The following is a 12,614-nucleotide window of genomic DNA, read 5'->3' as shown; positions in this document are numbered from 1 at the left end:
AAACAGGAAATTTCAAGAAAATTAGGGTTTTCAAGAGCGCTCCATCAGCGTCTGAAGGTTTCTTTGGAGGATAATATTCTTGGAAAGTGTCTCTTCGAGCATTCGTTGCAACTTTTTGTTCATCTCACGGACGTCGGAATCACGAGAATCTTGGCCGAGGGTGTTGAGGAGTTTTCGGAATGAAACTGAAAGAAAAATTTTAAGAGTCGGACTATTACAAATCGAAATACTCCGAAAAATTTGCAAATTTGGAATATTCCGAAATTCCGAAAACTTTCAATTTCCCGAAGTTTTCAAGAATCGGAACATCCCGGAATCTCTAAGCAGTCCCCGATACGAGTGGTGAATACCTTCTGCCTTTTTCCTGGCTTCTCTATATGAATAATGTTTCTAGACTAATGTGAGTTTTCATCTGAATTTCGAAAAAATGTCGAAAAGGAGCTATTAGGGTTGGAATTTGAAATTCTCCTGATATTTTCCCATGAGATCATATCTATTCTTTTATGACACCTGCCGCGGTTTACAATCTGGGGTGTGAATTCATTTCGCACCTGTTTTTTACGTCTTCGCCTACATTTCACCTACATTCCCTGATGCCAGTGATATGATCCCCCATATCCTGGTGCCAGTATTATGCAACTCCCATATGCTGATGCAAGTGGTTTTTTGTCAGGTTTTTCCGGTAAAACCCAGATTCTCTTTCACGTACTGAGTCTCTACGCGGCGAAAGGGATCAACAGACGAAAAGTCTGGCTAATCAGTACACTTTCGGAGTTTCTCATTAGACATAGTTTTTCTTTCCCGTTAATTTATCCGTAGACCTCGCTTTTTGAAGCGATTTTTCGAAATTTTATGCATTAAAAAAATTTTTCTTTGACTGGGTTGACTGGTAAAACGATAGGCGGACTGTACCAAGCGATTGAGTAGCGACTGAGGACTTACCTTCTATCTTCGGATGCTGCCCAGACCCATTTGGCTGGAATCCAGCTCCCAGTGGTTTCTCGCGAATCAAATTCTCTATCAGCTCTCCTTTCTCAGTGACCTCACGACGCAAGCGACTATTTTCGGATTCCAATTGGAGGATCTGAATGTAAATCGCTATTTATTTGACCTAGGTTTTGATCCTATCTATTACCGTATCTGCGTTCTCCGAGTGTATCTTCTGCAACGTGGCAAGTCGAGTAATCAGCTCTACGTTCTCTGATTCGATAGCTGACATCGAGGAGACGCTCTCGTTGCCGTCGAATGTCTGAAATATTCCAATAGTTAGATGAACGGCCAATGAGATATACATTGGAATTTCATTTTTTTTTTTGGAATTTTCGAAAATTTTGGAAATTTCAGAATTCTGGAATTGTTTGAAATTTCCGATATTTTAAAATTTCATAAAATTTTGAAAACTCAACATTTTTGGATTTTTCGAATTTTTCGATTTCAGAATTATTTGAACTAAAGTTTTGTAATTTAAGAATTTTTAGAGTTTCCGAATTTTACAAATTGTTAGTTTCAAAGTGATCGACCGCTTGACAGTCGAGTTCCAGACTCCTGAAGAGTGGCCACAAATCTACGGAAAATTGCGTTTTTTTAAATCTAAAACCTACATGACTACTCTGTCTATCATTCTCCGGTGGCACCACATGCCATCCAGACCTCTCTTCACTTTTTCTCTCATACGAATCCGCTCGTTTTCTCTCCTCCTTCAACGACTTCTGAAGTTCCTTCACCAACGCCGTCGACTTCTTCACGGCCATTTTCTTATCCTCTTCCGCCGATTTTAGCTTCTCCTCAAGACTGACGATTTTAAGTCGGAATTCTTCTTTTTCTGTCTCAAAGCTCTTTTTCAAATCGTCCACTTCTAATTGATAACGGGTTTCGAGAAGAAGAACTCTGTCTTCTAGAAGTTTCTCATGGTTTTTTGCAGATTTTTCAGCGTTTTGTTCAATTTCAGATGATAGTTTAGTGTTCTCAGCTTTCACTAATTCCAACTCCTTTTTTAGATCGAAAATTTCTTGCTGGGAAATTTCCGATAAAGTGCGTTTCTCTTCTTGAAGTTCTGCGAATTTTTTGGAGATTTCTTGATTCAGCTTATTTTCAGCTAAAAGATTGCTATTTTCAGTTTTTAGCTTTTCCAGCTCTTCATATCTACTCTTCAACTCTCGATTCTCTTCAGCTAGCTTCCGATTTTCCTCAACGATTTCATCATTTCTCAACTGCATTTCATCCACAATCGATTGATTTTCTTCTCGAAGTTGTCCCATTTCTTGCATCACTGAAAGACTTTCAGCAACCAACTGCTCCTTCTCCCCATATGATGCTTCTGCGTCCGTCGTCATCGTTAGAAGACGATCTTCTAGTTCCACGTTTAGAGTTTGGCAGTTTTCTAGCTCATCTTTCAGCGAGGATATTTTTTTGTTGAGCGAAGGAATCGTTTCTGGAAACTTTTGAAAATATGAAAATTTGTATTTTGTGAGGGATGTTTGGAACGGAATTCCGGAATTTTAAGGCAGCTTTTTTTGGATTACATTATATATTTTTTTCACAATTTTTCGCATTTTTGTGATGGAAATTGTGACATTTTTTATCCGAGATTTTAAAAATCGGAAAATTCAGAAGTTTTAAAAAATCAGAATCTTCTAAAACTCCGAATTTTTGAAAAATCGGAATTTTTCAAAAGTTTGAAAAACCGGAAAATTCCGAAAATTCAAAAGTAGGAGCATTCGAAATTTCAAATTTTCAGAACAGGAAAAATCTAAAAATTTGAATTTTCGACATTTCGAAAAATTCAGAAATTTTCACAATTGGGATATTTCAAATTTACCTTGACTCAAAAGCGTCTTCTCTTCTGTCAAACTCTTCAGATCTGCTTCTAATTCTTCCAGAGATCTTCCAGCTTCTTTCTCCAGTGGATGCTCCGAATAAGCACCAATCTGATCTTTCAGCTCTTGATTTTGTGAGGAAAGCTATAAAATTGAACTTTTTTTTTCCCAAAAAAGTAAGAAAAATTACCGTTTTGAGTTCCTCAAACAGTGTGGATTGCTGAAGACGAAACTCTTCTTCCTGCGTCTCCAATTTTCTTCGAAGCGCATCGATTTCCGACTTTTCTTCGTCTTTTTTCGAAGATGAAGCTTTGCTGAGGAGCTGAAGATGTCTTTTTTGCCAATTTTAACTGCGATTTTAGAAAAAAAGCATACCTTCGATGCAAACTGCAATGCCTCGTTTTTCGGCGAATTCTGATGCTGTTGTTGTGCATTTTTCTTCTTTATTTCTTCTCGCAATTCGTAATTCTCGTTTTTCAACAGCAAAAGTTGCTCTTGAACGAGTAGAAACTCGGCTTTCGATAAGCCTCCGGATTCTGTGGCCATTCTGAAAATCGAGTCGATACTGTAGGTGTATTTAACTTGATTATTACGACTAAAACACTGAAAAATTAATTTAACGGACGAAAATTCACAATTTTATTGAAAATTTCAATTGAAATCGCCAGAAAACAGCAAAAACCGGTCGCCGGAGGCGTCAAAACACCGGATGGTCGCGGATATTCTAGTCCGCGGCCACCCTCGAGACAATTTTTTTCACACTGATTTTATAGATTTTTCCGCTTTTTAGACCTGATTAGCTCTAGTTTTCCATGATTTTCGAGGACTGCCAGAAGAATAGAAAGCTGGTGAGATTTAAAACATTTTCGGAACCCAAAACAACCCGTAACGAAGCTTCAGGGCCACACACTCATCGGATTCAACGAGTCACAGGATGAACACAAGAATACCGTCTGCCCGACGCATCCGGAATCGCCGGATCGGATTCAGAAGATCAAGGAGGCGTTGAAACAGACAAAAGTGCTGGAAAAGTGTCACGTTCTCACAAGTTTTCTGGAAATCGACGATGCCGATTTAGAGCTAACACATGAGAAGGAGAGGTGAAGGAGTTGGTGGCGTCGGAGAAGAAGACACAAGAAGAGATCAATTCGCAGTGTGAAAATTATGATTCTGTTTTCATGACAGAGGTTTTTGAATTGATTCTTAACAACTTTTTTAGTGAATAAAGCCTTTCAGAACTCGATGAAAGTGGCGAAAGATGGTGTAGCCTGTGTTCGAGACCTGACAAATAGAATCATGGCGAATGAGGCATCGAACGGATTTGCAGTGATTCGACCGCCAGGACATCATGCGGATTCTGCGTCGCCATGTGGATTTTGTCTATTCAATAATGTTGCCCAGGCCGCTGAAGAAGCCTTCTTTTCTGGAGCTGAACGAATTCTAATTGTTGATTTAGACGTACATCATGGGCAGGGCACACAGAGGATTTTCTATGAAGATAAACGGTGAATATTTTTCTAAGAATTTGAGTTCAGTATTTTCGAAAATTCAGCGTATTCTACTTCTCCATCCATCGTCACGAACATGGTCTCTTCTGGCCGCATCTCCCAGAATCCGACTTCGATCACATTGGTGCGGGTCTAGGCGTTGGCTACAATGCAAATGTGCCTTTAAACGAAACTGGATGCACCGATTCGGACTATCTCTCAATTTTATTCCATGTTCTAATGCCACTTGCCACTCAATTCGATCCTCATTTTGTTATCATTTCCGCTGGTTTCGATTCCCTCCGAGGGGATCCGATTGGTGGAATGCAACTGACTCCGGATGGATACTCTCATTTTCTCTATCACCTAAAATCACTGGCTCAGGGGAGGATGCTAGTTGTATTGGAGGGTGGTTATAACCATCAGATGTCAGCTGTGGCAGCTCAGAAGTGTGTGAGGGTGCTGCTAGGCCACGCCCCATTTCCGGCGCAGGTGAAGGATCCTCCTAAAGAGAGGTGAGTTTCACTATAAAAGATAGGGAATTAGAATTTTGAAGGGGTCAAAAAAATGTTTCATTTATTTTTCAAACATCAAAATGTTTAGAAAAATATCTAGATTCATATAGAAACACAAAAAAAATTCAGAAAAATCGCCAAACTTTGAAAATCGCTTCGGAAAGTGAAAAATTGCTAAGGTTTTCTGTATTCTGGAAGTGGACTCAAGGACGGCTAGAACACAGGATCGCTTACTGACGCATCCGTACTGATTCGGAGAAATACTCGGAACGATAACACGTTTCAGCTCTTCAAGGACTAATCTTTCGAAGAGTCTGGTAATTATTTGCAGTTCGGAAATGTTCTGTGGGAGAGCGTGCTGTAGAATCTTTAAATATAGCCTGAAAAACCTAAAAAGGTCGAAAAATTTTGCAAAAAAATCGGAGAAAAAACAATTTTTGCTTTCGAAAAATCGCATAAAACGGTTTTTGATTTTTTGAAAAAACCACCGTGAGATTTTTTACTTTTCGATACGATGTTTCGAAATTTTGCAAATTTTTTGAATTTATTCTTTGCTGCTATATGAATCTACATATTTTTCTACACATTTTGATGTAAATTTTCAAAAATCTATTTTTTTCAGCACTGTAACATCATGTGTGAACCTTGTCACCTGCCTACGGAACTATTGGAATTGCTTCGACTACTTCCCATCGAGGACATCTTTAAGACTGGCTCAATGGCCTATGTAAGAACTATTCTAGAAATCCCACTCTAAAATAATAGCCTTATTTTCAGTATCAATTCAAAAGTGGAATTCAAATACGACCCTAATAACCGCCCCGCTGACACTGGAGAAATCGTTCAAACAGATTTGATCACTTCAAATTTTATGGCTTCCGACTCTTTGCCAGCCGGTGAAATGGAGACGTTCATCTATTTCAACGAAGGCGATGAAGCGCATTTCGATTTGGAAGAGGATAATCATCCGGAGAAGCCAGCGAGAACTAGAAGGATTCTGAAGACGTTGCAAGAGTCTGGGGTACTGGACAAGTGTATAGAGAGGAACACAGAGAGAATTGCGACGGACGATGAGATTCGAATGGTTCATACGAAGAAGATGTTGGATCATTTGAAGCAAACGGAGACGATGAAGGATGAAGAATTGATGGAAGAAGCGGAGAATGAGTTCAATAGTATTTATTTGACAAGAGATTCGCTGAAAGTGGCTAGGAAGGCAGTTGGAGCGTGTTTACAGGTTGGTTTTGGTCGATTTTGGGTCCATTTTTGGAAGCTTATAGAAAGTTGAAAACTCTGAAAATTCCGAAAAAATTTGCTTTTTTTGCGATATTTGAATGGAAAAACTAGCTTTTTTTCGATTTTTAGGACAATTTTTAGACCTTTTTAGGTTTTTCAGCTATTTTCAAAGATTCTTTTTCAATTGTCCGGTTTTTTTTGTCTGAAATTTGATGAAACGGTGTTCGCGAAGTTTACTGTAGGTTACTGTAGAAAACTTATGTTCTTGTAGTTTGTAGTTTCTGCAAACAAAAATGTTTTTTCTGCATTTTGACGTGATGGTGCTTGCGAAAACCAAAACTACAAACTACAAGTATTTCTACAGTAAGTTACAGTAATCTTCGCGAACACCGTTCCATCAAATTTTAGACAAATAACCGGAAAAATCGAAAAAGATGCTTTGAAAATCGCTGAAACCCCTTAAAAGGTCTAAAAATTTTGCGAAAAACCGAAGGAAAATTAGATTTGAATTGCGAAAAATCGCAAAAAAAAACTTCCACCTGCTAGAAGATTTCAGAATTTGACGATTGAAGAAATTACTATATTTTAATCTACATGTTTTTCTGTACAAAATGAAACAAAATTTCAAAATAATGCTTTATTATTACTCCCGTATACAGCAATCATAACCGTATTAATTTATGTCCCAATCCATAATCTAGTTCTACTTCTTTTCCTTCTCCTCATTCTTGTTATCCCTGGTCACTGCGAATCTGGCTCTCAAGTTCTCCGGCAAAAATCCATCCGCAGCCAACAATCTCATGAACAATAATCCATTGATACATCCGAAAACAATTGGTCCCAACAATCCAATCATCACAAAGTACCAATGGAGACCAGGGACATTGTAGATAGCCCAATGGGTCCAGAGAAGTTGGGAGATGATTCGGAAGAAGAAGAAACTGATGATATTGGAGTAGACGACAACGCGGAAGACTCCAGGAAACCGGGTGTTGAGTCCGCAGATTTGAAGAATTGTACGGGCGTGGAGGAAGATGCTGGAAGATTTTTGAAATTTAGAACTTGGAAGAAGGTCATCATATATTTGCTCTTTGTGCTCCATTATCTCAATTTTTATACGAGATAACAAAAATCTGTCAACTGATAAAATATTGACGATATTGTGATGAAAAATTTATCAAAGGACAATTTTTTGAAATCTTTCGTAGGAACTGAAATAATTGAGCTCAAAGTGCACGTACAGATGGCCTTCTGTTTTACGGTTGATTGCTCACCTATTGACTTCCATCAATAGTGCCCACCCAGCAGCCAGTGTGAATCTTCCAGTGACTCCTGGACACACAAGAGCCGCACAGGTGACAAAATGATGGAGAAGAAGTTCAAGGGTATAACTGGACCATTCATACATCAACATATCGATAGCGTCTTGGAAGAAATATGCAACAGAAATCAGAGGGAGTTGAGCGGCAATCGGGTCGTACCATTCAATAACCTCATGAAAGATTTCATGGGGATGAGTGAACATTAGAATCAGGTCTCCGAGACCGACGACGACGGCATGGGCCCAGCATATTGTTAGGTTTTGGAGGCGATAGCGTCTGAAAAGGGGTACTGTAGTCAGGGATGTTGAAAACGGAAATCAGACTTTTTTTCAAAATTGGAATATTAATATTCCGAAGTTTCGAAAATCGAAATGTGCCGACATTTGAAAATTTTGAAAATCGGAATATTCTGAAATATTACAATTCCGAAAAATTCGAAAATGAAGCAAATCCGAATATCCCTGGTATACTGTAGTCAGGAAATTATAACTCACTTGAATCCCTCGAATTTCAGCCAAAAATTCGTCTTCACGTACTGTCGAGCTAGTCGAAAAATCAACGAGTAGATGAAAAGCGGGATAATGTTATATGGAAGAAATAGGTTGAGAAAATTGGGCATATTGTACTCAGGAAGCGCGGATAATGGAGGCTTATCTTCTGTCATTTTTCGTTATCTAAAATGTCAAAATATAAGGTAAAAGGGCTGAATATAGGTTAGGAGACACACCAGCAAGGTTTATGAACCGAAAAATCAATTTGAATATCAAGGGGAGTCTAGCAGGGGTAGCTGGAGCAGGGAGCAGGGAGCCGCCACGCCCCTAGTGGTGATCCAGAAGAATCCACGTCGAGGTGTCACGTAAAAAAGAGCGTAAAAAAGATTGACATCAAAAATAAATGAAATTCTGGGAGCCGAAAAAAGAGAGGAAAGGGAAGGAAATGAACGCCATCAGTCAGAGCGGCTCCGAGCTCCGCGGAGCCAGCCCCAGACAGCGGCATTATTCATTTTGACGTTTAGTAGAACTGATTCTTAGCAACCGGAGGAAGAGCACAAAAGGACGAGTTTCGTATTTTGAGTCTTTGAACTCGGAGAGCTCCAAGAGCCCCACCAGCACATCTGCTGCTTAGAAAATGAGCAGAAGCGAAAAAAAAGCACAGAAAATCATCAAGAAAGACGAGCGGGAATGGCGATAAACCAACGAGAGCCAATGTGTTTGTGTGAAGAGCTCGTTGCTCATTTCGCCGCCAACTAGTAGAACACAGACTAATATAAATACAACTACAAAAAACTGATTTTTGTGACATGCAGGAAAAAAAACGAAAAACTGAGAAGAAAATACAAAAGAGAGAGGAAGAGAAGAGCAAAGAAACATGAGTTATTATGCAAACATTTGCAGAAAAAAAGAGACATTAGGTCTTTTGGAAACAACCAAAAGGTGCCCCATAGATGGGCAGAGAAGAGCATAGGCATTGTTTGTATTAGGGCAACTAGGCTTTATGTTCGGAAAAAAAGCACTGAGGGTGGAAGAGAAACGCCGGCGGCCGTGGCTGAAGGTCTCATAATGACAACTACCGTAATCTAAAAATATTTTAATTTTCGGGATTTGTTTTCTCGATTTTCTTGCGTTTTGAGTCAATTTTTTCTAATCCGAAAATTCCAAAAAGTTTCAAAAGCATCGAAAATTAAATTTTTTTCAAAAACGTCGAAAATTTATCAAAAATTCGAACAGCAAAAAAATTTTGAATTTTCGGTGTTTTTGAAATACTGTTGAATTTTCAGTATTTTTGAGAAATTTCAGATTTTTTTGATATTTTTAAAAATGTTCAGTTTTTTTTCGATATTTTGGAAAATTTTTGATTTTTGAAGAATTTGTGAAAAACTTCGATATTAATGAAAAAAAAAACTGAATTTTGATATATTTGAAGAATTTTAAATATTGCCTCTAAAATTTTCTTGAGTTTTTGAAATTTTTTGAATTTCTGAATTTGAAAAATTGACTGAAAAAGTACCAAAATAGATATAATAAATCCTGAAACTAAACATATTTTTTAGGTTACGGTAGTTACGGTAGTTGTCGTGGTGGGACCTTCTTTTTTCCACAGATTTGATTTTTAATACCAATATTCCAGATAGAGTAGCCATTCAAAATAAAAACTTTAATATCTACAGTAATCCCCTCTCCCCCAACAAAAATCGCTTTTTGAAAAAAAGTATTTTCCAGTCCATTGACGAAATCTACAAAAAGCCAGCCGGCCAACGAAACGCGCTCGTCATCGTCCGTCCTCCAGGCCATCATGCGTCCGCTTCGAAATCCAGTGGATTCTGTATTTTCAATAATGTAGCAGTGGCGGCGAAGTATGCTCAACGACATCATCGAGCGAAACGAGTGTTGATTCTCGACTGGGATGTTCATCATGGCAATGGGACACAGGAGATTTTCTATGAGGTTTGTAGGGTTTTACTTTAGAAGGTCAAGTTTAAGCCAATTTATCTAGGTTCCTGTCAAAGACAAGCCCCGGCACTGATAATTTCGCGACCGAAACATCAGTAGGTAAAATTCCAAAAATATCACTAGGTCCAAATCACACAAGGGTCCCCCCCCCCTACCTAAAAAATGTTTCCTCTAGAATTTTTTTACTCGCTTCGCTCGCACAATATCAGTAGGTCCCCGTTAATATCAGTAGGTCTTTACCACTCGTGCCAGGGCCTGTGTCAAAGATATAAGAAAATTGCCAACTGATAAATTGTTTCTCATATCATAAACATTTTATCAGTAGATAGATTTTTGATATCTCTCATAAGAACAGAGATAATTGAGCTCGAATATTCTTTTTCAAATTTTCAAATTCCAGGATCCAAGTGTAATGTACATGTCGATTCATCGTCACGATAAGGGCAACTTCTACCCCATCGGCGAGCCCAAAGATTACTTCGACGTTGGAGAGAGTGCTGGAGAAGGCACTTCAGTCAACGTGCCGTTCAGCGGAGCACCAATGGGAGATCTCGAATATCAAATGGCATTCCAACGAGTGATAATGCCAATTGCCTATCAGTTCAACCCCGATTTAGTTATTATTTCCGCTGGCTTTGATGCAGCAATAGACGATCCATTGGGAGAATACAAAGTCACTCCTGAAACCTTCGCCTGGATGACTTATCAACTCTCTTCTCTTGCCGCTGGACGTATTATCACCGTACTCGAAGGTGGCTACAACCTAACATCCATCTCAAACAGTGCTCTCGCCGTCTGTGAAGTTCTTCAGAATCGAGCGATGCTTCGTCGGCTAAAAAATGAAAAAGAGCAATTCGGAAAGCCCCATGATATCCAATCGTCGTGTATTAAAACCCTTCGAGAAGTTTGCGCGGTTCAGCAGAACCATTGGAGTATTCTGAAAGGTTTCCAGGTGAGGCTTTTCCTTATTGAGGCTTCCATTTTGATTGGGTTAAGTTCAGTCGACCGATGGCCGAATTCGGTCGGCGGTCGGCAATTTTTGACTGACCGAAATGGCCCCATGTTCCTAATTATCTCTAATTATTGTCCGTGTCCTTATATTTGTCTAAATTTGTGTGTTTCATCTCAAGATTATCATTGGCATCGTGATGGATTCGAAGTGCATCAACAAGAATGGAAAAGTGAATTCTACCGTTAAGAAGAGCACAAAAGCAGCAACAGAACCAGTGGAGCAGAGAACAAGTGGATATAAAACTCGACAGAAGAACAGAAGACGTTCTGCGGAGACAGAATCAACGACGACTTCAGTGGAAGAAGACGTTCTGGAAGCGATGGGAAACTTGAAACTCTGAATATTAATATTTGTAAAATGTAGAAACTTGAACATAAATATACATATTGCTATGGTCTAATTTTAATATGCTTTGAAAAAAAATACGAAAATTTGAGAGTGGGCGGAGCTTGAGTACGGTAGCGAAATCCTCAAAGCAGCATGTTTTTTGAAACTATTTTCTGGCTTTTTTTCGTTTTTTTTAAAAATTTTTCTCATAAAAACCTGAAAAATCTCCTAAAAACGAAAATTATCGAAAAATCGGGAAAAATATACCAGAAAATAAAAATAGAAGCACCTTTAAGGATATTGGCTAAGCTCCGCCCTCTTTCGAATTTTCGGTATCATTGAAATTAGAGCAGAAAACACCCTCACTTGCACGAAAATCTCAAAAAAAATAAATAAATGGATTTTTTTTGACAAAAATAAATAAATGAATTTTTGTAACACAAATTATTTTTTGTTGACATGAACAGGGTACTTCTCCTTGTCCCGTTTTGTATTTATATTCACCTCAAAACTTGAAATGCTCCTCAACCCATTTCTCCAGGTCCTTCCCTCGACTCTCGGCCTATTTGATCTAAACGAAGACACCGAAATGAGCGATCAATCGTCGTCTGGCTCATCATCGACTCGTGCTCCATCTCATCAGGATTTGGAAGTGATGAGCATGGGAGCCGCCCACGCCGTCGTTCCTCTCTCCGAATGTCCACATCTTCATCAAGTTGAACCACTTCCGCCGACTGGAATCAATGCGGCGAGCACGTGCACAGAATGTACGATTGGAGCCGAAGTTTGGACATGTCTCACTTGTTATAAAGTAAGAAAAATTTACTGTCATTTCGGTCGGGAAATTCACGAACTGAGTCTGTGCATTTTCGCGTCAGCGTGTTTGCGTACGTTACATTCTATCTTACGACAATATTTACTAAATGTGGCGTAAAATAGAGCGCTACGTACGCAAACACTATGAAGCTCAAATGCACGAATTCAGAACTCAATCAATTGAAAAATTCGGTTTTTCAGTACAACTGCGGCCGTTTCGTCAACGAGCACGCCCTAATGCATCATCTGAATTCCTCCCATCCGATGGCTCTCTCCATGGCCGATCTCTCCGTTTGGTGCTATCCGTGTGAAGCCTACGTTCATAATCCAGTCCTCATTCCCGCCAAATCCGCAGCTCATCAGAGCAAATTTGGCGAGCAAATGCCATCCTAATTGATACCGGTTTTAAACAAAATTTACATTCCATTAACGAGTTGTCTTGAAAAATGAAAACACTATATTGATTGTATGAAAACGAATTCAGATGAGATTCTGTATAGAGAAAGCGAAGAAAAGAGTAGAAAAAAACAAGAACATTTGTAGAGAGAAAAAAGAGTCATGATCTAGTAGAGAAAGACAAAAATAGCGGAAACGATAATACATACAGAACAATATATGTCGAATTCATGAACA

The 12,614-nt window shown here is 38.9% G+C and overlaps 3 protein-coding genes across 3 annotated transcripts; 1 reads left to right on the top strand and 2 right to left on the bottom strand.

Annotated features, from left to right (window-relative positions):
- Positions 1-30: 30 nt before the first annotated feature.
- On the bottom strand, positions 31-3,362 carry CBG19958 (the record flags this gene model as incomplete). Its single annotated transcript, XM_045235308.1, has 7 exons — positions 31-185; positions 943-1,084; positions 1,136-1,249; positions 1,569-2,431; positions 2,819-2,960; positions 3,007-3,138; positions 3,192-3,362. 7 exons carry the CDS (start codon positions 3,360-3,362, stop codon positions 31-33), a joined length of 1,719 nt encoding a protein of 572 aa, XP_045096923.1.
- Positions 3,363-3,628: 266 nt separating this feature from the next.
- Cbr-hdac-6 lies at positions 3,629-12,374 on the top strand (the record flags this gene model as incomplete). The annotated part of the gene is made up of 11 exons (XM_045235307.1): positions 3,629-3,664; positions 3,717-3,864; positions 3,909-4,003; positions 4,053-4,321; positions 4,369-4,818; positions 5,441-5,545; positions 5,596-6,055; positions 9,446-9,820; positions 10,227-10,778; positions 11,707-11,976; positions 12,183-12,374. The coding sequence occupies 11 exons, from the start codon at positions 3,629-3,631 to the stop codon at positions 12,372-12,374; spliced, it is 2,952 nt and encodes a 983-aa protein (XP_045096924.1).
- On the bottom strand, positions 6,758-8,040 carry CBG19960 (the record flags this gene model as incomplete). Its single annotated transcript, XM_002633852.1, has 3 exons — positions 6,758-7,091; positions 7,329-7,652; positions 7,871-8,040. The coding sequence occupies 3 exons, from the start codon at positions 8,038-8,040 to the stop codon at positions 6,758-6,760; spliced, it is 828 nt and encodes a 275-aa protein (XP_002633898.1).
- Positions 12,375-12,614: the final 240 nt, after the last annotated feature.

This window comes from Caenorhabditis briggsae (genome assembly GCF_000004555.2).
Source record: "Caenorhabditis briggsae complete genome, chrIV, whole genome shotgun sequence".
Lineage (NCBI taxonomy): Eukaryota > Metazoa > Nematoda > Chromadorea > Rhabditida > Rhabditidae > Caenorhabditis > Caenorhabditis briggsae.
The sequence above is the reverse complement of the archived record's forward strand: the minus strand, read 5'-3'. Positions and strand labels throughout refer to the sequence as shown.